The sequence below is a fragment of the Mixophyes fleayi genome, chromosome 10 (assembly GCF_038048845.1).
Source record: "Mixophyes fleayi isolate aMixFle1 chromosome 10, aMixFle1.hap1, whole genome shotgun sequence".
Taxonomy (NCBI): domain Eukaryota; kingdom Metazoa; phylum Chordata; class Amphibia; order Anura; family Limnodynastidae; genus Mixophyes; species Mixophyes fleayi.
Window position 1 is genome coordinate 76,448,760 of NC_134411.1, and position 25,493 is coordinate 76,474,252.

At 43.8% G+C, this 25,493-nt stretch overlaps 1 protein-coding gene across 1 annotated transcript in view; it reads right to left on the reverse strand.

Moving 5' to 3' along the window:
* Nucleotides 1–25,493, reverse strand: part of NECAB2 (N-terminal EF-hand calcium binding protein 2) — a 136,893-nt gene that overhangs the window by 106,429 nt on the left and 4,971 nt on the right. The window contains exon 2 of the mRNA XM_075188888.1: nt 8,526–8,550. Within this exon, the coding sequence (XP_075044989.1) occupies nt 8,526–8,550 (25 nt within the window). The remainder of the gene's footprint in view (nt 1–8,525; nt 8,551–25,493) is intronic.

Genomic DNA, 25,493 nt, shown 5'->3' on the forward strand with positions numbered 1-25,493 from the left:
TAAATAAATGGTGATGATGATGATGATCTATTGTTGCTGTCTGAAATGCACAGAAGGTACAAAGAAAAATAAATGTACACAGTAAAACTAGAGAGCACGTACAAGACAATAAGCTAAAAAGTTATCTGAAGATGGAAAACCTCTTGGTCCTTTAATGCATTAGCCAGAACGAAGTATTTTAGTAGCAAACACCAACACTAGCGCTAAAATGTTTGCCAGATACAAATAACAAAAATATATTCTTGTTTATGAGACAGCCTGGGACTCCGATCCCTGATGCGAGACGCTTTAATTTACTGGGTGCCTGGGGAAAAAAACCTTCAGGAGGAATTTTGCCCACAAGGCCAGGGGCGTGTGAGACCATGTGACACCATCGGTTTAATGAGTCCCCAGATGGCTCATAAGATTCACAAACACCATTAAGTAACAGCAGTCAGGCCAGATCACAGCACCAAGCATACTGTACAACGATGGCTGTGTACCACTTAAAGCCATACTTGTTTCTTTGATATGGCACACAGCAACTTGACTAGTCTGGTAATAACATAAATAATTGGTAACTACCTTTCCATTCCTTTCATAGTCACAGGGACATGGTTTTCCAAATTACTGGAATACCTGCTGTTTCTCCCTCACTTTGAATTGCAATGGAAATAAAAGATACATTAAACAACTAAAGAAAATAAGCATTACTGGAACACAACATCAGTACACGGTGCATGTAGTTGTAGTGATAGGTTAGTTTTATAAAAAAAGTTACTTTTGGAATGGTCAGCGACACCTAGAAATATGTGGTGGCGAGGGCCAGGACTTACAACAAAAGGCAAAATACACAACAAGGGTTGCACAATAATATCAATTTAAATCTGCATTAACCCGTAGCAACCAATCAACCACCAATTAGCTTTTACCTGCCAAGTGTAGGCAAGTCATTGTAAGCAAATTACGGATTGGTTGCTATGGTTTAGTACAGATCAGTCATATTTCTTCCAGTTGTACTGTTATTTAAGTAGTTAAGGCATACTTGCCCACTTTTAAAACCTCCCCTCCGGAATTTGATGCTTGTGTCGGCGAAATTACGTCAATCCTCCCAGCCTGGGAGGATACCTACTCTTCCGGGAGGGTCCCCCGAAATTCGTGAACCTCCTGGAAATTCCAGGAGCGTAGGCAAGTTTAAATTAAGGGGATTATTTATTAAAGGGCTAAAAGCCATATCTCGGAGGAAACAAGCGTTTTATCCGGAGACAGGGCTTCGCCCTATACATCAAGGTGTCACTTCATACAACAGCAGTGCGGCAGTAAGATTTACCGGATCTCGCTGGCGGTAGCTTCAACATACAAAGCCTAGGGGAGCCCATTTAACAAGGATAGTGGCTGTATCGTGACTTACTTCAAATTTCTTATTTTTGTATTTCATGTTACCTCAAAAGTTGCTCATTTTGTAATTGGTGCAAAGCAGCAGTCACCAATCAGAATGCAAGAATAGTCATGTGACGTCACAACACAGGAAAAATCTTTTCGCTGGGCAACACTTCACAAATAACCCTCTTATACTGATTAAAGTATTAATTTGTATGTAAGGCCAACCATATAGTCCAACTCCTTTAGCTTTGTATGCAATTCTCAGTGTCTTTGCTTCATGTATATCCAGGGACATACAGTACCAATTCCCAGGGCCCATGTCTCAATTACAGTCCGCTGGTTTAGTATCTCTTTATTTATTTTTCTTATTAAAGGGTGAGGCAGATTGTGCCTGCAACGGAATGCTGCCCAAGAATGACCGAGCCCATGCTCCTTAACCTTACCGCTGTGGTGCGCACTGTGATGACATCATCACTTTGCACCCTTTCTGATATTATACCACTGGCCCCAGTTCCACTCTTTATTTGCCCAGAACCGTAACTCCTGTGTTTAGGTCTGTCTATATAAATACCATTCCCTCTCAATATGCATATTAGTGACTTACGTTTGACAGAAGTGAATAATAACATGCTTGAAATGTTTTCTATTGAATATGGTTCACTGAGAACTAAAAAGTGTGATTATAAATGATCCTCTTCCAATTCCATGAACACAGCCATACTCCAGATGACGAGTAAATGTCAGTCATCTGTTATACCAAGCACTGGGTTAGATGCTGATTGTTAAGATGTAATAATCACTTTCTTGGTAATAGGCAGTAATTTTTAGCCAAGCATAAACCACTGTGACAACTCTCTCTATCCGCATGGAATAGATTAATGTCCATCACTTTCTACTGCAGAGACTAATAACTATTGTCTTCTATAGCTGGGCGAATCTGCTCCCACTGCATAGCCCATACACTAGGATATCTCCATGTGTAACGTTCAACACCAAACCGTTGATAAGCTTTACTTGCAACCCCATGACTAATTGCATGGTTTGCTGTTGAATCATTGTAAATATATGAGGACGCAGTGAGGACTGCGATTTACACTGAATGGCAGGGTGTTGCCAATAGTAAACGAAACAATTCATTTTAAATTAACAAAACTGGAGACATCTGTGTCTGTGGTCTGATTGGAGGTAACAGTCACTCACTAGCTAAGAACTGCAGGAGATTGACAGTTACCTATTGGGATGTGGCCACTCCCCTTTGTGTGCCCACTGTCACTTAGCTGTACTTCCTCATTAGAGTATTTAAAAAGTTTGGAGGTATGTACAAGCATGTTCCCCTGCTATAGGGAGAACCAGTCTCAGGCCACCCAGGCTCCCGGACCCAAGCTCTGCTTTCCTTTTCATGATTTGGACTATAATCATACATACATTCTAAAAAAACAAACAACTTTACTTTAATTATTAGACACTAATTTGTAACCTGTATAACCTTTATTTATAATTTCCCACATTTTCCTGTTATCCCAGACAACTACCTTAATTTGCTTCATGGTAGAGAGAGAGAGAGATTACTGAAATGAGACACAGCAGTGTTAATGCATGGGCACGCTGGGTAGTTGCTCAGGGGCCCCATAGGCTTGCCAACTTTTCAGTATATTATTTCGGGAAATTTATTCAGAATCTTCAAACCCTCTTTAGTCCACCTAAATGTTTAAAAAATCACATCAGTATCAGCTGTTATCCATACATGCGATCTTGCTGTTGCAAATACACATTAACGAAAACATACACTTACTAATTCATCATCATCATCATCATTCTCATCATCTATTTATTTATATAGCTCCACTAATTACGCAGCGCTGTACAGAGAACTCACATCAGTCCTTGCACCCTTGGAGCTTCCAATCTAAATCCCCTAACTTACACACACGCAGACCGAGCAGGGCCATCTTAACAACATTATGGGCCCCCGGGCAAAGCAGCGCACCGGGGCCCCTACATATATAGATATATATATAGATATAGAGATACAGATATAGATATAGATATATAGAGATAGAGATAGAGATAGGTAGATGTACTTGCTCAGTGACCCTTGAAGGTTTTTTTTGCAGGTTTTTTCTTTTGCAGGATTATTTATTCTAATTAAGAGCGCTGCATATGGGGCCCCCTTGCCCGGGGGGGCCCCGGGCATCTGCCCATCGTGCCCAATGGAAAAGATGGCCCTGAGACCGAGCGAGACTAAGGGCAATTTAATAGCAGCCAATTAACCTACCACTCTGTTTTTTTGAAGTGTGAGAGAAAACCCACGCAAACACGGGGAGAACATACAAATTCCACACAGATAAGGCCATGGTCGGGAATCGAGCTCATGATCCCAGTGATGTGAGGCAGAAGTGCTAACCACTAAGCTACCGTGCTGCCCACTAATTGAACATAAGCAAGACAAAATCAAGTTTTGAAGCCGTAAAGCTATAATAAAGCTCTAATATTTTTAACAGTCCATGCCAGTCGCCTTATCCTGATACCTACTACGCGTAAATAATGAAAGAAACTTCTGCCTCACAGCCCTGGGGTCATGAGTTCAATTCTCGACCATTGCCTTATCTGTGAGGAGTTTGTATGTTCTCCCCGTGTTTGCGTGGGTTTCATCCAGGTGCTCCGGTTTCCTCCCACACTCCAAAGACACACTAGTAGTTTAATTGGCTGCTAACAAATTGACCCTAATCTGTGTGTGTGTGTGTGTGTTAGGGAATTTAGATTGTAAGCTCCAATGGAGTAGGGACTGATGTGAGCGAGTTCTCTGTACAGCGCTGCGGAATTAGTGGCGCTATATAAATAAATGGTGATGATGATGATGTTGATGAAATGGAACAGAGTTTGAAGTTTAAAGGCTATGACGTGACAGTGGCTTTGTTTCGGTTTTCTTTGACTTTGTTCTGCACCCTTTGATGCAAAAATGTGTTTAAATCTGCTGTTTCTCCCCTCTAATTCCTCCCCCTCCGCTCACCATAGACACATGCTACAGGTAGCGCCCCAGTGCACTGCTTTGCCTGGGGGCCTATAATTCTGTTAAGACTGCCCTAAAATGAGAATGCAGAGGGGCCCACAGCCTTTTCCACTCAGCAAATGAAGTGATTCTTGTACCAACTTTTGGTTGGCAGAGATCGGATCTCGTCATTACTCGCAATGCTCCTTCATTTTATGCCCTCTAGTTGTACTTCGGGGTAGTAATCATATTTTTACTGCACTATATAAAACAAATCTTTAAAACATAGAAAACTGCCATATGTAATAAAGCCAGACCGTCTCTTGACTCTCATGATTAATTTAAGCCATAAATGAGATTAAACTAAGCAGCATTTAAAGAGAGAGAAAAAAAAAAGAAAAAGATTTATTAATGAAAGAAGTGGTACTAAAGAACTAAAGCTTTTTTTGTTTCGTTGAATATTTAGCAGTGGCGCACGCAGGGGGGGGGGGGTTTCTGGGTCTCCAGAACCACCCCCCCTCCGCTAACTAAGTGTCCATCATATTGGCATTGTACTATACAGCAGCGGCGGCGCTGTCAAAGAAGCATCCGCGGCGGTGCTGTATACACCGCCGCGGACGCTTCCTTGACAGTGCCGTGGCTGCTGTATAAGACAGCGCTGCCGAAACGGCGCGGGCGCATGCGCAGCAGCTCTCTCGCGTGGTATGTTTTGTTTGTTTTGGTTTTTTTAGGGGGTCAGGGGGGGAAACCCCCCCCTGCCAATCCTGCGTGCCACCCTATTTAGGGGTACTGCCAGTTTGTGGAAGCCCCTTCCGAGAGTGAGGTTTAGGTGTGTGCCATGGCACGATCACGCCACACAATCTATGTGCACGGGTGAAAAACTAAATGTGCTGCACATCCTGTGCATATTGCAAATAAGGTCCTGGTTGTTAATGGAAACAATACATTTTATACTACAGCTCTATCATTTATGTTGTTTTTGGTCTTCTTTTAATGTGAAGTTCAGTATCATGATCTCCTGGTACAGATTTCTCAGTATTCTTGGTCCAAAACGAAAAATTGTTTTTTTTTTTAGCTAAACATATTTGTATAAATTTTTAACTTTTGAATGCTTCAAATAGTGCTGATCTGATTCTTGTGTTTGTATCTCCTGATAACTGTTTATGTCTTCCCCTGATCAGTTTGTATATTTTTACAATGTGTACCAAAAACTATAAACAAAGTTGTTAAAATCAAAAACAAACAAACAAACACCTTAAAATTTGTTACTCAATTTGCTGGAAAATGAACAGAAACCACTTTTGGTTAATAAAAAAGACAAGTGGAATTAAGCTGGCCTGTAAAATGAATACAAGCACACCTAGTAAATCATTAATTTGCTGCTTCTGGTACTACTACAACTGTCAGTCATATTGAGCATCTGAGGAATTCTTTTTTTATATTATTATTTTATTTTTTTCCACAAAACGCTAACGTTATAATAATCCATAAAAAGTATTTAATATGAAACTATAATTGGCTTATTCAATAACATGATACAAAATAATCTTGGTATAACCCAGTGGCGGAACTAGCTTTGGTGCTGCGGGTGCAGAAAGTCAGGGACCCCGGTTCCCTCCTCCCCGAATCGGGGCCCACTGCTCACTAGTTCTGCCACTGATACAACCAATCAGATATCATCTTTTAGCCCTCCTGTGTAACCCGAATAATGAAAGCTAATATTGCTTGGTTGCTTTGAGTTATAACACAAATCTGCTACTATTATCAAATAAGCACTAGAATGTGTCAGATTTGTAGAAATTATTTTATTGGAGTGCACGGTCTTCATGTTCCTATATAAAAAAAAAAAAAGCTGGCGAGTATAAAAAAAACCTAATACACGCTATAGATCGTGACCACAGGTGAAGCTTTTTATTCTCACTCGGATCTTCGCAGAGTTTGCAGTCAATAATGTTTTAAGAAAATACAATTATTTCTAATCAGGAGCCAAAGGACAAATCTATACAAGGAGAAGCTCTAGCCACAAGAGCCAGGAATCAGCCATTTGGGGTATACAGGATGCTCAGTGTGCAGTGTACATATCCCTGCAGTAGCTGGGTATTAGCCAACACTACTAACCGTGGACTCCCTTTATTCCGTGCATTGAACACACACAATACAGAATTACAGAAAGGCTGCAATGCACAGCTGGATGTGTAACACTATTAACCAGTCAGGGGTCCTCAGCAATCAGCACAATCCATTAAATGCCATTCAGAAAGTTTAACAATTGTTGCTTTCGGATACAACAGGATTAATGTAATTTCTGGCCCCTAATTACACGTCTACTGATAACCACACACTCAATATTTTGCCATGTCATTTAATGAAATGTGGGCATTATTACACTGATAATTATTATCTTTTATTTATAAGCACCGGCACACCACAGCATGACATAAGATTTGTAAACGGTTTGCAGGGTTCAACAGGATATATGTGGCTAAGGAACTAATTCGGCCACAAGAAAATACATAAGGAGTTTTATGCTGGCCAAAAGCAATGTGATTGACCTTTTCTGGCACTTTTTGAACTGATATCGCTCTCCGTGTGCGTTTTCAAAATGATCAGTGTATGGGAAAAGTCAATATCTATCAGATGTTTGTATTTAGCCAATGATCACATTGGCATGTGCGTTAAGTCATCGGTGCTCACACAACATGATCACAACTTCCTGTGATATGGCTGTTCTGCTTACTGCAAAATGACCAGGGGGTTAAATGTATCAAGATGAGAGTTTTCCGGTGGGTTTGAAAAACCAATCAGATTCTAGCTATCATTTATTTAGTACAGTGTACAAAATGATAGCTAGAATCTGATTGGTTGCAATTGGTAACATCTCCAGTTTTCAAACCCGCCAGAAAACTCTCAGCTTGATACATATACCCCCAGATCTCTACATGTATGTAACCAGACTGACCACAAATGTGGTCACTCGTTGATTGGGTCAAATGGCTAAATCAGTCTGCGTGTGTCCATCATAATTTACATTCTATGTTCTCTACGCGGCTTCATATACCTTTATTACAGCAGTGGTTCCCCACTGGTAGAGCATGTTGCGAGATCTGTTTCCTGACGCTTTATCCAACAAGATGGTCCGCCATCCAAGCACCTCTCATAGAAACTAAGACCCAAAGGATTCTGTATCCAAACATCCCAATAATTTCAATGTGCATATGCTTTACTCCACATCAGTTCATCAACAACTTGAAGGTGGGTGTTAACTGACAATGTAAAACTAGCCTTGAGCTTCTCAAATTAATCACGTTGCAATGAATATCATTGCGAAACCTAAAAACTGATTTGGCCTCTTGTTCTATCTGTCCGCTGCAGACGCTTCTGCTATCAAACAACTCAGACCCAGGTGCTCATGGAGGGGAAAACCGTCGGTGTGGCCAATCACACAGAAATAATGAAGGTACATTCCGACAACTCTCATGGAGCTCACAGTTGTCAGGGTCTTGACAACTGTTGGCCAGACCTAGTCACTGGCCAACCGACAGGGCCTACTGACTATCTACATAGCGGAAAGTGTTTCAGAACAATGTGCAATTTGGCATTTGATTATATTTTCCAATTAAACGGCTAATTTACAAGTGAACTTTTCACTGGATATTCCTTCTATAAAGCATGTTCACAAAGAAATTGGAAAACATCAGAAATAGACTGCCTAACACGTTTGTTATGTGTTAATATACTGAGGAAAATTGTAACACGTCAGACAATTATGAGAAAAATAAGACATGAGTGGAAACATAAAAATGCAATTACAGCAAGAACATTACAAAGTATAATTAAAATAAATATCCGGTCATCTCCTTTTGCAGACATAGATCAGATCCTACATCCTGACACGCACGGCCTTACTCAGTTAGGCAAAGTCATATTAGGCCCTTGAGAGAGGTCAGTGCACTTAAAAGCGCATCCAATGGACAACGCAGCAGGTAAGAAGCGTTTTACCCCAAGCACAAGGATCACTGATTATCACAAGAGGACTTAACCAATCATGGCTTTTGGCCATTTCTTTTTTCATTGTTTCCACTAAAATCAATCAATCAATCTAAAAAATAAATAAAATCAGTGAGCTGGATTTTCCGAAGCAAAAAAACCCAAGAAACTAAACATGTCTACTCACCGTTCTTATCAGCGCGACGAAAGATCTGGAAGAAAACAGACAAAAAAAAAAAGTATGTTATCAGTTATAAAATATCTTCTAAAACCAGCTGTTTATTGTGTATTCCTTGTATTTAGGAATGTTTCACTTATCCTGACTTATTCAAATGAGATATGCAACACAATTAAGTGGGACTAGTGCACTGAGGCTATATTGATAGGCAGACATTACATATCATCATCACCATTTATTTATATAGCGCAACTAATTCCGCAGAGCTGTACAGAGAACTCACTTACATCAGTCCCTGCCCCATTGGAGTTTACAGTCTAAATTCCCTAACACACACACACACTAGGTTCAATTTGTTAACAGCCAATTAACCTACCGGTATGTTTTTGGAGTCTGGGAGGAAACCTAAGTACCCGGAGGAAACCCACACAAACACGGGGAGAACATACAAATTCCTCACAGATAAGGCCATGGTCGGGAATTGAACTTATGACCCCAGTGCTGTAAGGCAGAAGTGCTAAAGACTACGCCACCGTACTGCCTACATATCAGGCAAAACACGCCTATAATGTATCACTACATGTTCTTTGTTATAAGGGCACAATTATTATTATCATACGTTGACACAATGAAAAACGGTACATACACGAACATGACACAAGGACATACAAGGTAGACAAGTAGGAGTGGACAGAAGAAAGGTAGGGCCCTGCTCTTGAGCTTAAAATCTATACCCCACATTCATACTGGCCAACATTTTGGATCTTCCATCGGGAAGATCCTGGTGCCAAGTGAGGGGGCGTAGCTGTGTGAATCACGTCATCGCAGCCGTATCCTACTGCTCAATGCCGCCATTTGCAGAATAATACAGGCGGGAAGGGGAAAGAGGCATGATGACTCTATTATCTCTGATTCGCTTCATTAAGGAAGAACGTGGGAGAGTGCACTGCTCTCCTGGGGGAACTCATACACTCTGGAGTCTCCCGGATGTCAACTATGCCCACAAGTTTTTACCAGATTATGAAGTATTTTCCATTCATTAACTGACCAGATAAATACACATCAGAAAGCCCAAATTGCCGAAACGCTGGTGACCTGTTATGACAGGTTTAGATTGATATATGGTTATTAAGCATTGTGTGACAATCACTATATTTGTCCAGTCATTATATTTTTGGCTTTCTTCCTCTCCTTTAGTCCAGGCTTTGTGTAACACAGTCTTTCCTTAGGTGCGAACATTTTAAAATATTCGCATAAGAAGGACATAAGTTACAAGAACTCATTTGCTTACATCCCGACAATCTCTATTATGGCGGGGGTGTCCGATCTGCCGAGTCTGAAAGGGAAGTGACCTCATGATAATATGGGCGTGGTTTGGGCGGATATGAACATAGTTTAGGTGGATTGTTGGTGGGGGTGATCTGTGTTCCAATTTTGCTTTTTAAATGCTGGGAGGTATGCATTAGGACAGTGCCGACACATTTAGCAGTGGTGCAGAGTACACTTTAGTTTATTGTTTTAATAAGTATGTTTATAGTCTATAAATGGTACAGATTAGCATGGCCGCCATTGTTAATTTCATATATTAAAACAGAGGACGGGTAAGCTATAATGACACCTTCCACCTCTGTACAGACTGGTATCTCCTCAGTACATTTATGATGTTCTCTCTTCAAGTAAACTGGACATAATCATAAACAAAAGTGTGTGTTTTGATCATAGTTGAAAGGGTGACCTGTGGAATGACAGGTTTAAGTTGTATAAAGGATTTCACAGCACAACCTGCCTTGTGTATTAATTAATGCTTTCATGAGAACATGAAAACCACATTCTTTCTATCCAGTACAAAACAGCGGAGGGGAATACTTTAATCTTTATACTAATGAATGGTATTGACACATACAGATGATGTGATTAAAATGATGGTGGCAAACAAAAATTGATGTGGTCACTAGAGTTGAAAGAAAATAAACCAATTTATTTAATTAGACAGCGGTCAAAGTGGTATTTAGAGCTGGCGGTATGGAAAATGTAACTCATTGGAACGTTATAGTTTTACAGACATTAGGAGAAGTGGCGGTATGGCATACCACCGTATACCAGCCCACTTTCACCAATCACAGAAAAATATGAATTAGCCAACAATACAACTAGAAAACAAGGGGAACAATGTGTATTTTGTAAGAAATAATCATCTTTTAGTAACCATGCATGGTTTATACTTCCCTACTTTTTGGAAAGAGGGGAAGGTCCAAAAGGACAAGTACAGGGATGGAGGTTCTGTAATGATGTCATCGCGGTCCTGACCCGTTGAGCGTGATGTCGCAAATCACACCATACAGTATATACATACACACAGTCATATGAAGAACAAATTGCACTGTTTTTCAAATCTGTTTAAAGTAGAGATGAGCGCACTCGGATTTCTGAAATCCGAGCCCACCCGAACGTTGCCGATCCGAGTCGGATCCGAGACAGATCCGGGTATTGGCGCCAAATTCAAATCTGAAACTGAGGCTCTGACTCATAATCCCGTTGTCGGATCTCGCGATACTCGGATCCTATAAATTCCCTGCTAGTCGCCGCCATCTTCACTCGGGCATTGATCAGGGTAGAGGGAGGGTGTGTTAGGTGGTCCTCTGTCCTGGTAGATCTCGTGCTGTGCTGTTTAGTTCTGTGCTGTGCTGTTTAGTTCTGTGCTGTGCTGTGCTGTGCTGTGTTCTGCAGTATCAGTCCAGTGGTGCTGTGTGCTGTGCTCTGTCCTTCTGAGGTCAGTGGTGCTGCTGGGTCCTGTGCTGTGTCCTGTTCAGTCCAGTGGTGCTGTGTCCTGTGCTCTGTGCTTCTAAGGGCATAGTTATTTCCCCAATATTCCCCTGTGTTTAAAAAAATAAAAAAAAGTTATTTAAAAAAATACCAAAAACTAATTTAATTTTTTTTAATTACCACAAAATTTGCACAACCAATCCTGCAGTATAAGCCCATTGGTACTGCAATATTACCAAGTTCACACATTCAGCAGTAAAAGTCCAGTGGTACTGCAATATTACAAAGTTCACACATTCTGCAGTATCAGTCCAGTGGTGCTGTGTCCTCTGCTCTGTCCTGCTGAGTTCCGTAGTGCTGCTGGGTCCTGTGCCGTGTCCTGTTCAGTCCAGTGGTGCTGTGTCCTGTGCTCTGTGCTTCTAAGGGCATAGTTATTTCCCCATTATTCCCAAGTTTTTAAAAAATAAAAAAAAAGTAAAAAAAAATAAAAAATTAAAAATTAAAAATTAAAAAAAAAATATATAATTATAACCAAATTTGCAAAACCAATCCAGCAGTATAAGTCCATTGGTACTGCAACATTACAAAGTTCACACATTCTGCAGTATCAGTCCAGTGGTGCTGTGTCCTGTGCTTTGTCCTGCTGAGTTCCGTAGTGCTGCTGGGTCCTGTGCCGTGTCCTGTTCAGTCCAGTGGTGCTGTGTCCTGTGCTCTGTGCTTCTAAGGGCATAGTTATTTCCCCATTATTCCCAAGTTTTTAAAAAATAAAAAAAAAGTAAAAAAAAATAAAAAATTAAAAATTAAAAATTAAAAAAAATATATATAATTATAACCAAATTTGCAAAACCAATCCAGCAGTATAAGTCCATTGGTACTGCAATATTACCAAGTTTACACATTCTGCAGTATCTTGTGCTACATATAATGGAGACCAAAAATTTGGAGGATAAAGTAGGGAAAGATCAAGACCCACTTCCTCCTAATGCTGAAGCTGCTGCCACTAGTCATGACATAGACGATGAAATGCCATCAACGTCGTCTTCCAAGCCCGATGCCCAATCTCGTAGTACCGGGCATGTAAAATCCAAAAAGCCCAAGTTAAGAAAAAGTAGCAAAAAGAGAAACTTAAAATCATCTGATGAGAAACGTAAAGTTGCCAATATGCCATTTACGACACGGAGTGGCAAGGAACGGCTTAGGCCCTGGCCCGTGTTCATGACTAGTGGTTCAGCTTCACCCACGGATCTTAGCCCTCCTCCTCCTCCTCCCCCCTACAAAAAATTGAAGAGAGTTATGCTGTCAGCAACAAAACAGCAAACAACTCTGCCTTCTAAAGAGAAATTATCACAAATCCACAAGGCGAGTCCAAGGATGTTGGTGGTTGTCAAGCCTGACCTTCCCATCACTGTACGGGAAGAGGTGGCTCGGGAGGAGGCTATTGATGATGTAGCTGGCGCTGTGGAGGAACTTGATGATGAGGATGGTGATGTGGTTATTGTAAATGAGGCACCAGGGGGGGAAACAGCTGATGTCCATGGGATGAAAAAGCCCATCGTCATGCCTGGTCAGAAGACCAAAAAATGCACCTCTTCGGTCTGGAGTTATTTTTATCCAAATCCAGACAACCAATGTATGGCCATATGTAGCTTATGTAAAGCTCAAATAAGCAGGGGTAAGGATCTTGCCCACCTAGGAACATCCTCCCTTATACGTCACCTGAATAACCTTCAAAGTTCAGTGGTTAGTTCAGGAACTGGGGCTAGGACCCTCATCGGTACAGGGACACCTAAATCCCGTGGTCCAGTTGGATACACACCAGCAACACCCTCCTCGTCAACTTCCTCCACAATCTCCATCAGATTCAGTCCTGCAGCCCAAGTCAGCAGCCAGACTGAGTCCTCCTCAATACGGGATTCATCCGAGGAATCCTGCAGCGGTACGCCTACTACTGCTGTTGCTGCTGTTAGACGGTCATCTTCCCAGAGGGGAAGTCGTAAGACCGCTAAGTCTTTCACAAAACAATTGACCGTCCAACAGTCGTTTGCCATGACCACAAAATACGATAGTAGTCACCCTATTGCAAAGCGTATAACTGCGGCTGTAACTGCAATGTTGGTGTTAGACGTGCGCCCGGTGTCCGCCATCAGTGGAGTGGGATTTAGAGGGTTGATGGAGGTATTGTGTCCCCGGTACCAAATCCCGTCGAGATTCCACTTCACTAGGCAGGCGATACCAAAAATGTACAGAGAAGTACGATCAAGTGTCCTCAGTGCTCTGAAAAATGCGGTTGTACCCACTGTCCACTTAACCACGGACATGTGGACAAGTGGTTCTGGGCAAACGAAGGACTATATGACTGTGACAGCCCACTGGGTAGATGCATCCCCTTCCGCAGCAACAGCAACAGCTGCATCAGTAGCAGCAACTACAAAATGGCTGCTCGTGCAAAGGCAGGCAACATTGTGTATTACTAAGAGGCACAACGCTGACAACATATTAGAGAAAATGAGGGAAATTATCTCCCAGTGGCTTACCCCACTTAGACTCTCATGGGGATTTGTGGTGTCAGACAATGTCAGTAACATTGTGCGGGCATTAAATATGGGCAATTTCCAGCACGTCCCATGTTTTGCCCACACCATTAATTTGGTGGTGCAGCATTACCTCAAGAGTGACAGGGGTGTGCAGGAGATGCTTGCGGTGGCGAGCAAAATTGCTGGACACTTTTGGCATTCAGCCAGTGCCTACCGCAGACTAGAGGCACATCAAAAAAGCATGAACCTGCCCTGCCATCACCTCAAACAAGAGGTTGTGACGCGCTGGAACTCCACCCTCTATATGCTGCAGAGGATGGAGGAGCAGCAAAAGGCCATTCAGGCCTACACAGCCACCTACGACATAGGCAAAGGAGTGGGGATGCGCCTCAGTCAAGCGCAGTGGAGACTGATTTCCGTGTTGTGCAAGGTTCTGCAGCCATTTGAACTTGCCACACGAGAAGTCAGTTCCGACACTGCCAGCTTGAGTCAGGTCATTCCCCTGATCAGGCTGTTGCAGAAGCAGCTGGAGAAAGTGAGGGAGGAGCTGGTAAGCCATTGCGATTACACCAAGCATGTAGCTCTTGTGGATGTAGCCCGTCGTACGCTTTGCCAGGATCCGAGGGTGGTCACTCTTTTAAAGTCAGAGGAATACATTCTGGCCACCGTGCTCGATCCTCGGTTTAAAGCGTATGTTGTGTCTCTGTTTCCGGCGGACACAAGTCTACAGCGGTGCAAAGACCTGCTGGTCAGGAGATTGTCCTCTGAAGAGGACCGTGACATGCCAACAGCTCCACCCTCATTTTCTTCCACATCTATGGCTGCGAGGAAAAAGCTCAGTTTTCCCAAAAGAGGCACTGGCGGGGATGCTGATAACATCTGGTCCGGACTGAAGGACCTGCCAACCATTGCAGACATGTCTACTCTCGCTGCATTGGATGCTGTCACAATAGAAAAAATTGTGGATGATTACTTTGCTGACACCATCCAAGTAGACATGTCAGACAGTCCATATTGTTACTGGCAGGAAAAAAAGGCAGTTTGGAAGCCCCTGTACAAACTGGCTCTATTTTACCTGAGTTGTCCCCCCTCCAGTGTGTACTCGGAAAGAGTTTTTAGTGCAGCGGGGAACCTGGTCAGTGAGCGGCGAAGGAGGTTGCTTCCTCATAACGTTGAAAAAATGATGTTTATAAAAATGAATAATCAATTCCTCAATGAAGTACAGCACTGCCCTCCAGATACTACAGAGGGACCTGTGGTTGTGGAGTCCAGCGGGGATGAATTGATAATGTGTGATGAGGAGGAAGTACACACTGTAGGGGGAGAGGAATCAGAGGTTGAGGATGAGGACGACATCTTGCCTCAGTAGAGCCTGTTTAGTCTGTACAGGGAGAGATGAATAGCTTTTTTGGTGTGGGGGCCCAAACAAACCAATCATTTCAGCCAAAGTTGTTTGGTAGGCCCTGTCGCTGAAATGATTGGTTTGTTAAAGTGTGCATGTCCTATTTCAACAACATAAGGGTGGGTGTGAGGGCCCAAGGACAATTCCATCTTGGAACTTTTTTTTTGCATTATATGACCAATCAACAGTCGTTTGCCATGTTCAAAAAGTAAAACCAAATTTAAACAAATTCAAGAAATGAAACCAAAAGTAAAATGCCCTGTCATAATTTAAAACAAGAGGTATTGACGTGCTCTAAAACTACTGTATTGTTGTTTATATTTTATAAACACTACACTTGAAAGCTTGAGTCTTTCAATAAAAAAGTAACTGTCCATTGCACGAATATTTGCAACAGGGACAATTTTAGGGTTAAGAAAGTCAACTAATAACACTTCGACGCTGTCTGTCTTTATAAACACTACACTTGGAAGTTGGAGGAGGTATTGTGGCCCCGGCACCAAATTTACTACCGGGGCCACTCCACTGTGCAGTCCATATTTAGGTGTATCAGATATTAAACAACGGTGAGAGTTGATGCCCAATTTTTTAATTATATTGTGGCCTCGGTACCAAATTGTGTACCGGGGCCACCACACTACGCAGTCCATACCCTTTTTTGGTGGAATTCTGACCCGTGGAGGGTTTTTTAATTATATTGTGGCCTCGGTACCAAATTGTGTACCGGGGCCACCACACTACGCAGTCAAGATAGATAGATGCGTATCATAGATAAAGTACATTCAGTGGTGTGGGGCAAATTGAAAAATATTCAAAATGCACTGACATTATCAAAAACAAGAGGTTGTCACACGCTAAAACTCCAACATGTATATGATGGAGAGGATGGAGGAGCAGCCGTATGTGCAGTGTAATGCAGACCTGTTGAAGGTTTTTTATATATTTTATTGTGGTGCCCAGTGCCCACTCCTCTACGCAGTCCAGATACATTTATTGGTGCGAATCATAAAAGTTCAGGGTTTTTAATATATATTGTGGTGACCCACTCCTCTACGCAGTCCAGGTACATTTATTGGTGCGAATCATACAAGTTGATGGTTTTCTTATTATATATATTGTGGTGACCCACTCCTCTACGCAGTCCAGATACATTTATTGGTGCGAATCATAAAAGTTCAGGGTTTTTAATATATATTGTGGTGACCCACTCCTCTACGCAGTCCAGATACATTTATTGGTGCGAATCATACAAGTTAAGGGTTTTTAATATATATTGTGGTGACCCACTCCTCTACGCAGTCCAGATACATTTATTGGTGCGAATCATAAAAGTTTAGGGTTTTTAATATATATTGTGGTGACCCACTCCTCTACGCAGTCCAGGTACATTTATTGGTGCGAATCATACAAGTTCAGGGTTTTTAATTTATATTGTGGTGACCCACTCCTCTACGCAGTCCAGGTACATTATTGGTGCGAATCATACAAGTTCAGGGTTTTTAATTTATAATGTGGTGACCCACTCCTCTACGCAGTCCAGGTACATTATTGGTGCGAATCATACAAGTTGATGGTTTTCTTATTATATATATTGTGGTGACCCACTCCTCTACGCAGTCCAGGTACATTATTGGTGCGAATCATACAAGTTCAGGGTTTTTAATATATATTGTGGTGACCCACTCCTCTACGCAGTCCAGGTACATTTATTGGTGCGAATCATACAAGTTGATGGTTTTCTTATTATATATATTGTGGTGACCCACTCCTCTACGCAGTCCAGAAAGATACCTCGTTGCAACGTTTTGGACTAATAACTATATCATACTTACCTACTTTCTTCAGCTCCCTTCCGGGAGCCAGCCAGTGGAGGGGGGCGTGAAGGGGCGGGGTGGCCGAAATCGCGTCATTTCGGCCCCGCCCCCTGTGACGTCATGACGCAAATTGCGTCATTTGACAGCGGGGGCGGGGCCAAACGCCGCGATTCACCGGGAATCGCGGCGTTTGGGATCTAATTCTGCCCACTTCACTAGGAAGTGGGGCACTTCCTAGTGAAGTGGGCAGAATTCGGGAGATTGCCACACTCGCCCGGGAGTCCGGGAGACTCTCACAAAATGCGGGAGTCTCCCGGACATTCCGGGAGAGTTGGCAAGTATGAACTATATTGTGAGGTGTTCAGAATACACTGTAAATTAGTGGAAATGCTTGTTATTGAATGTTATTGAGGTTACTAATAGCATAGGAGTGAAAATAAGCCCAAAAACTTGATTTTTAAACTTTTTATGTTTTTTCCAAAAAAAATCCGAATCCAAAACCTTAAATCCGAACCGAGACCTTTCGTCAAGTGTTTTGCGAGACAAATCCGAACCCCAAAAATAATGAAAATCCGGATTCAAAACACAAAACACGAGACCTCAAAAGTCGCCGGTGCACATCCCTAGTTTAAAGACATTCTAGAATTGACAAAGTCCTAAAATCTCATGTGCAATTAAACCATTGCACATTTTATTCAACAAATAAGCCAAGATGCAGAAGCCATCTGTGATAAAGTGAGTACACCTGGCGATTCTGCAGCCTGTGGAACCACCTTTAGTAGCAATAACTTGAAGTGTTCATGTTCTCATGAGTTTATCATTCTCTTTCATCATCTGAATGTTGGCTGACTCAGTTCATTGATGTTTGCGGGCACTAATTTATGCACAGGTTTTCTTAAGGTCCTACCACAGCATATTAATTGGGCTGAGATCTGAGGGTACAAGTATTATCCATTGGTTTTGTAACATCATAGATTGTCAGCAAATTTGCAGACGGGATTTAATTGAAAATGTTATTAAAGGCAAAACCTGGTGGGTTTCAGAAATCAAAACACACAATATTTAGTGTTCATGCAACCAACAAAGTGGGTTAACCCATGGATGACTAGTTAAGCTTATGGGAAACACCATCATACCATCCATTCATGGAATAATTTGCACATGAATATTTTGTCACTCACTAATAACTCTCAAAACAGGGTTATTAAATGCTGTAAGTCTCACTGGTTAATACATCAATAATCAGGTGTATAACATATCTGGTTATACTGCATACTTGCCAACCTTTGAAAAGCTAATTCCGGGAGATCCCGGGCAAGGGGGTGTGGTTGGAGGGCAAGAGGGGCGGGGTCAATTGCGGCAGTCAATGGCGGGGCCAAAATCATGCGAAAAAAAGCATTAAGCAAGCAGTCCAGCCTATGATGCGTCTCAAAAAAGTAAGGCTACTGACACCACCTGGTCAAGTGTTGATTGATATCTCACAGAGTGTAACCCGGGCCAGTTACGTGACGAAGGGAAGGGAGGCAGTGCCCGGGCGCAGTTACGTGAAGAAGGGAAGTGAGGCAGCCCTGGGTCCAGTTACGTGAAGTAGGGAAGGGAGGCAGCCTTGGGTCCAGTTACGTGAAGAAGGGAAGGGAGGCAGTGCCCGGGCGCAATTACGTGAAAAAGGGAAGGGAGGCAGCCCTGGGTCCAGTTACGTGAAGAAGGGAAGGGAGGCCGTGCCCGGGCGCAGTTATGTGAAGAAGGGAAGGGAGGCAGCCCTGGGTCCAGTTACGTGAAGAAGGGAAAGGAGGCAGTGCCCGGGCGCAGTTATGTAAAGAAGGAAAGGGAGGCAGCCCTGGGTCCAGTTACGTGAAGAAGGGAAGGGAGGCAGTGCCCGGGTGCAGTTACGTGAAGAAAGGAAGGGAGGCAGCCCCGGGTCCAGTTACGTGAAGAAGGAAAGGGAGGCAGCCCTGGGTCCAGTTATGTGAAGAAGGGAAGGGAGGCAGCCCTGGGTCCAGTTACGTGAAGAAGGGAAGGGAGGCAGCGCCTGGGCGCAGTTACGTGGAGAAGAGAAGGGAGGCAGTGCCTGGGCGCAGTTACGTGGAGAAGGGAAGGGAGGCAGCCCCGGGCGCAGTTACGTGAAGAAGGGAAGGGAGGCAGCCCCGGGTCCAGTTACGTGAATTAGGGAAGGGAGGCAGCCCTGGGTCTAGTTAAGTGAAGAAGGGAAGGGAGGCAGTGCCCGGGCGCAGTTACGTGAAGAAGGGAAGGGAGGCAGCCCTGGGTCCAGTTACGTGAAGAAGGGAAGGGAGGCAGTGCCCGGGTGCAGTTACGTGAAGAAGGGAAGGGAGGCAGTGCTCGGGCGCAGTTACGTGAAGAAGGGAAGGGAGGCAGCCCTGGGTCCAGTTACGTGAAGAAAGGAAGGGAGGCAGTGCCCGAGCGAAGTTACGTGAAGAAGGGAAGGGAGGCAGCCCTGGGTCCAGTTACATGAAGTAGGGAAAGGAGGCAGTGCCCGGGCGCAGTTATGTGAAGAAGGGAAGGGAGGCAGCCCTGGGTCCAGTTATGTGAAGAAGGGAAGGGAGGCAACGCCCGGGCGCAGTTACGTGGAGAAGGGAAGAGAGGCAGTGCCCGGGCGCAGTTACGTGGAGAAGGGAAGGGAGGCAGCCCCAGGCACAGTTACGTGAAGAAGGGAAGGGAGGCAGCCCCGGGTCCAGTTACGTGAAGTAGGGAAGGGAGGCAGCCCTGGGTCCAGTTAAGTAAAGAAGGGAAGGGAGGCAGTGCCCGGGCGCAGTTACGTGAAGAAGGGAAGGGAGGCAGCCCTGGGTCCAGTTACGTGAAGAAGGGAAGAGAGGCAGTGCCCGGGCGCAGTTACGTGAAGAAGGGAAGGGAGGCAGCCCTGGGTCCAGTTACGTTAAGAAGGAAAGGGAGGCAGTGCCCGGGCACAGTTACGTGAAGAAGGGAAGGGAGGCAGCCCTGGGTCCAGTTACGTGAAGTAGGGAAGGGAGGCAGCCCTGGGTCCAGTTAAGTAAAGAAGGGAAGGGAGGCAGTGCCCGGGCGCAGTTACGTGAAGAAGGGAAGGGAGGCAGCCCTGGGTCCAGTTACGTGAAGAAGGGAAGGGAGGCAGTGCCCGGGCGCAGTTACGTGAAGAAGGGAAGGGAGGCAGCCCTGGGTCCAGTTACGTTAAGAAGGAAAGGGAGGCAGTGCCCGGGCACAGTTACGTGAAGAAGGGAAGGGAGGCAGCCCTGGGTCCAGTTACGTGAAGTAGGGAAGGGAGGCAGCCCTGGGTCCAGTTAAGTAAAGAAGGGAAGGGAGGCAGTGCCCGGGCGCAGTTACGTGAAGAAGGGAAGGGAGGCAGCCCTGGGTCCAGTTACGTGAAGAAGGGAAGGGAGGCAGCCCTGGGTCCAGTTACGTGAAGAAGGGAAGGGAGGCAGTGCCCGGGCGAAGTTACGTGAAGAAGGGAAGGGAGGCAGCCCTGGGTCCAGTTACGTTAAGAAGGAAAGGGAGGCAGTGCCCGGGCACAGTTAAGTGAAGAAGGGAAGGGAGGCAGCCCTGGGTCCAGTTACGTGAAGAAGGGAAGGGAGGCAGTGCCCGGGCGCAGTTACGTGAAGAAGGGAAGGGAGGGCGCAGTTACGTGAAGAAAGGAAGGGAGGCAGCCCCAGGTCCAGTTACGTGAAGTAGGGAAGGGAGGCAGCCCTGGGTCCAGTTACGTGAAGAAGGGAAGGGAGGCAGTGCCCGGGCGCAGTTACGTGAAGAAGGGAAGGGAGGCAGCCCTGGGTCCAGTTACGTGAAGAAGGGAAGGGAGGCAGTGCCCGGGTGCAGTTACGTGAAGAAGGGAGGCAGTGCCCGGGTGCAGTTACGTGAAGAAGGGAAGGGAGGCAGCCCTGGGTTCAGTTACGTGAAGAAGGGAAGGGAGGCAGTGCCCGGGCACAGTTACGTGAAGAAGGGAAGGGAGGCAGCCCTGGGTCCAGTTACGTGAAGAAGGGCAGGGAGGCAGTGCCCAGGTGCAGTTACGTGAAGAAGGGAAGGGAGGCAGCCCCGGGTCCAGTTACGTGAAGAAGGGAAGGGAGGCAGCCCTGGGTCCAGTTACGTGAAGAAGGGAAGGGAGGCAGCTCTGGGTCCAGTTACGTGAAGAAGGGAAGGGAGGCAGCGCACGGGCACAGTTACGCGAAGAAGGGAAGGGAGGCAGCCCTGGGTCCAGTTACGTGAAGAAGAGAAGGGAGACATCCCCACCCAGTTATGTGAAGAAGAGGTGGAGCTATCTGAAACACTCAAAATCAAGCAGCTCAATAAAGAATTAATTCTGACCAGATAAATTGACACCATATTTTTTTAAAAAAAAGCACAACAGGAATACATGGAATCCTTGTGAAGAACAAGTGAGTATAGGGACTCCAACCTTAAGGTGCGTTTGACTAGGGTCATCAGTCTTCATCTCCTAGTTGTTTATGTATTTCTGAAGTGGATGGAAATAGAAAAACCTGTAGCCATTGAGATTTGCATGCATACACCAGCACAGAGGATTTCAGGAGACAAATCTGCTGACCTTGATCATGTTACTGAGGGTAGGACTGTGGAGCAATGTCCTCCAATCGCACAGATTAGTGAAGTGAGGTTCCAGTAAAACTGATGAAAGAAGACAAGTTCAGACTTCCAACTCGTTTACGTTAAAGCTGATTCTAGAGCATAGAGTACTTGAACTTATTATTACGTTTATCACAAACAAAATTAGTAGGATCCAATTTATTTCATTTAACTAGTGGTCCTCGCTCATCAACACATTACTTCCTCTTTTATTGACCGGGTTTTATAATGATATTAAAACTTGGCTCATCTACAATCAGATTATCCCTTCCAGTAATAATCACATTTGTCAGTCTAATAGAACTTCCTATCTTTTCAACAAACTCCATCACATATCTGGTTTAAGACTTGAGAGCGAAGCTATTACATTTTTTTTAATTTAAATTTAGAAACTTTGTTATTAACAGTCAAATTCCCAGTTTCAAGATTTTCACCTATATCGTTACTTATATAAAGACATTACACTTTATAACCCTTACATATCAGTTGGTGAGAACATAAAACCAGTAAGAGAAGATTGTATTGAAAAATGATTGAAATGGATGTAAAAATCTCTATGGACACATCCATATTATGGTTTAATACTCATTGACCCCTTTAGGGACAGTGAAGGGATTTCTTGGAAAAGAGTTTGAGCATCTGCACTGTTGAGCAGGAAATTAAAAGGTTAGTAGGATCTTCCCCAAAAATGCTAGCAGAAAAAAGACCCTTATGAATGCATAAATGTCCGTATTGAAACCATTGCTAATATTGCATGTTTTTTTTTCTTTTAAATATACATTTATATATGGAGCTACAACATGGATTCATTTGTAAATTGTTGATCACGTATGGTAGTGTATGATATGTATCTGCCCTAGGAGGGTAGATCTTAGGGAAGGTTTTAGGAAAAACGAAGTAAGAATACAAATTAGGCAACAAAACCAGTTACAGTTCACTTTAATAAATCCCATGTAAATTCCTAAAGGGAATTGACATTTAGGGAAATTTATTAGCTCTCTAAGAGCCATGAGGACATTTAAGTCAAGTATGATGGAACCACATGGGTTAAATACTGACATTAAAGAGCAAGTAAGATCACTATTTGACATTAATATATATTAAAGGTTGTGCTGGAGTGTTTATACTTAATTAAATATGTACACTCTTTTTTTCTAGCAGGATGCCATGTTGGGTGTGTGTGTGTGTGTGTGTGTGTGTGTGTGTGTGTGTGTGTGTGTGTCTCTATATAACCAAGCTGTGACTGAAAAATTGTCAGCTTTGTCTTGCAGAAATGCAGTGTGGACTGGTTGAGTCATACATGAGGAGTGACCAGTGATTTCACAACCAATCAGATGCCTTGTGCATCAGATCCCATCAGGACACGGTGCTACAGATGTGGGAGGAGCTTCAGCAGTCTAACGGAATTGGGAGGCAAAACTATACAGATCTACAGCATACATGCCAACTCTTGCCAACTCTCCCAGAATGTCCGGGATACTCCCGCATTTCGTGTGAGTCTCACGGACTCCCGGGAAAGTGTGACAATCTCCCGCATCTGCCCACTTCCTAGTGAAGTGGACAGAATTAGGTCCAAAATGCCGCGATTCACCGGGAATCGCGGCATGTGGCCCCCCCCCTGCTGTAAAATGACCCGTCTTTACATCACGGGGGCGGGTCTAAAATGACGTGAATTTTGGAATCCCACCCCCCATCATGCCCACCTCCCCCGGAAGGCTACCGAAAGCCAACTTCAGAAAGTTGGCAAGCATGATCTACAGTTAAATATCAGGTTAGCATACCTCCCAACATTTAGAATCCCAAAAGCAGGGGGGAGGGGGGGGGGGCACGGGCACGCCCCCGTTTTGACCAAACTCCACTCACAAATGGTCAGATTTGTGTAAAACCCCACCGACTTTTCTGTCAAGCCCCATCCCTTTTGCGGCTCTCTAATCGGGATGTACCGCCAAAATCACGACACTAGGGAGGTATGGGTTAGTGCTGAGCAATGTATTTTACCTTCATAGTTTACATGAGATTTTTCTGCCCTGTGCTCGTGGTACATTTGATGAATGCAGCTAAACCGGCAATGCATATACAGATCATAGAACACCTTGGCCTTACACAAGAGCGTTCAGAGCAAATGCACTACGTACATAAATGCAGTTTGTCCTACTGAATGGTATCCACGTAAGCCAAGCGTTCATTACAATCCGTTCATAAACCTCTCCCGTGGTCGATCCAGAGGGGTGGGCTGCCTACGGTGTGCATGTGCATGGCGCTCAAGAGGCAGAAGGCGAATCCTGCCGTTTGTGTTTTAGACACAATTGGAGTGGCTGGGCAGAATCCTCCCCTGCCGCTCGGCCGCCAGGCAGATGCATATAGTGTGCAACCGCAGGTAGCCCCTGCCTCTTAGGAGTGGTGTAGGGGGAAGGGGCAACAATTATAATGATGGTGGGCGGGGCTCTACTAAACCCCCCCTCCATAGGAAAAAAGTCTAGATCTGTCTCTGAGCCTCTCACTTTGCCCCCAACAAAACATCTCTCTTATATAACAAACCTATGTCACTGGTAATTAAACAAATAATAAAGTGTCACTTTATTTTGAAGTGTGTGTATATAACACATAGTAAGTCATTTTTCTTTTTGCCTCTCAGAGTTTGCGGATTATATTGTCTTTATGTAATAGGTAATGAAACATATAAGAATAGCATAGGGTAGCACATGGACGATAAGCTCTATCAATAGGACTACTGAGCAAACACCCACTTGTAGATATTTAACAGCCAGAACATGGGCAGAACGGAATACCTGATGAAACCCATCTTTGGCTAAAAGCGTAGAAATTACAAAGTATTCTAATACCATGTTGAGTTGTGACTATAGGAATCTTTTACCCGTGTGGCTAAAAGCATATTTGGCTACTCTCCTGGGAGAGTAGGCTTAAAGAAAAGACATGATCGCGTCATCAAACCCCCTCCCCCTGCTACGAAATGCATCACCACGCCCCCCCTCATGCACTTGTCACTTGACCTGGGCAAGTATGACTAAAAGCCGAGAATGTCGAGTCTCCTTGATGCTTATAATAGTAGGAAGATATTGAGGCTTAGCGGTTCACTGTTGGGTACTTATGTTCTGTAGCTGTCGTTGGAAATGAGCGTGGCTTTTGAGATGACTTCTGGAGCGGTTTCTATTGGTGGGTAAAATACCTTCTACTGACTCCACATATAACATACAAGTTAAACCGTGCATGATACTCATGCATTCTAGTCAAATCAAGCTACTTAAGGTCTTAAAAAGGTTCTTGTCATGCATTTGGTACTAGCCCAGGCCTCCTCAGGGGAAGAGCGTTACTTCCCGACGCAAGCGCCCTTTTTAATGTGTGTTCATGAGGTAAAATTACCTCACGAAAAATGAGTTTTGACCCCTCAACTCGTAAATTTAGCCTTTACTATCCCTCCCACAGGGGGTAGGGGAGATGATGGAAGTTAACTGACTTCACTATTCTAATTTTTTTTGTCAAATAATGTCAGTATACCAAATTTCAGGTCAATTGGATGAGTCCTTTCTGAGAAAATAGTTTTTTCCACACACACACACTAAAACACGCCGCTAGGCTTTTACTTTTATATATTAGATAAAGCTAAGAATTTAGTAGGTCAGTGTATAACTCCGCCCAGCAGGTGGCGCTGCAGCTTGTTTTTTTTCCCCACACACACAGACTAACACACGCCGCTAGGCTTATATATATTAGATAATAGCTAGAAAACAACAAACAAGTTTTATGCAGATTTTTTTTTTTATTATTTATTTATTTATTTATTACATTTTTCTGTTTATATTTCCTTCAGCAACATCATCCTCTCTGCATACTAACTGACTTACCTGTGTCTTTCATCTCTCCAAGTGACAATGTCTTTTCTGCA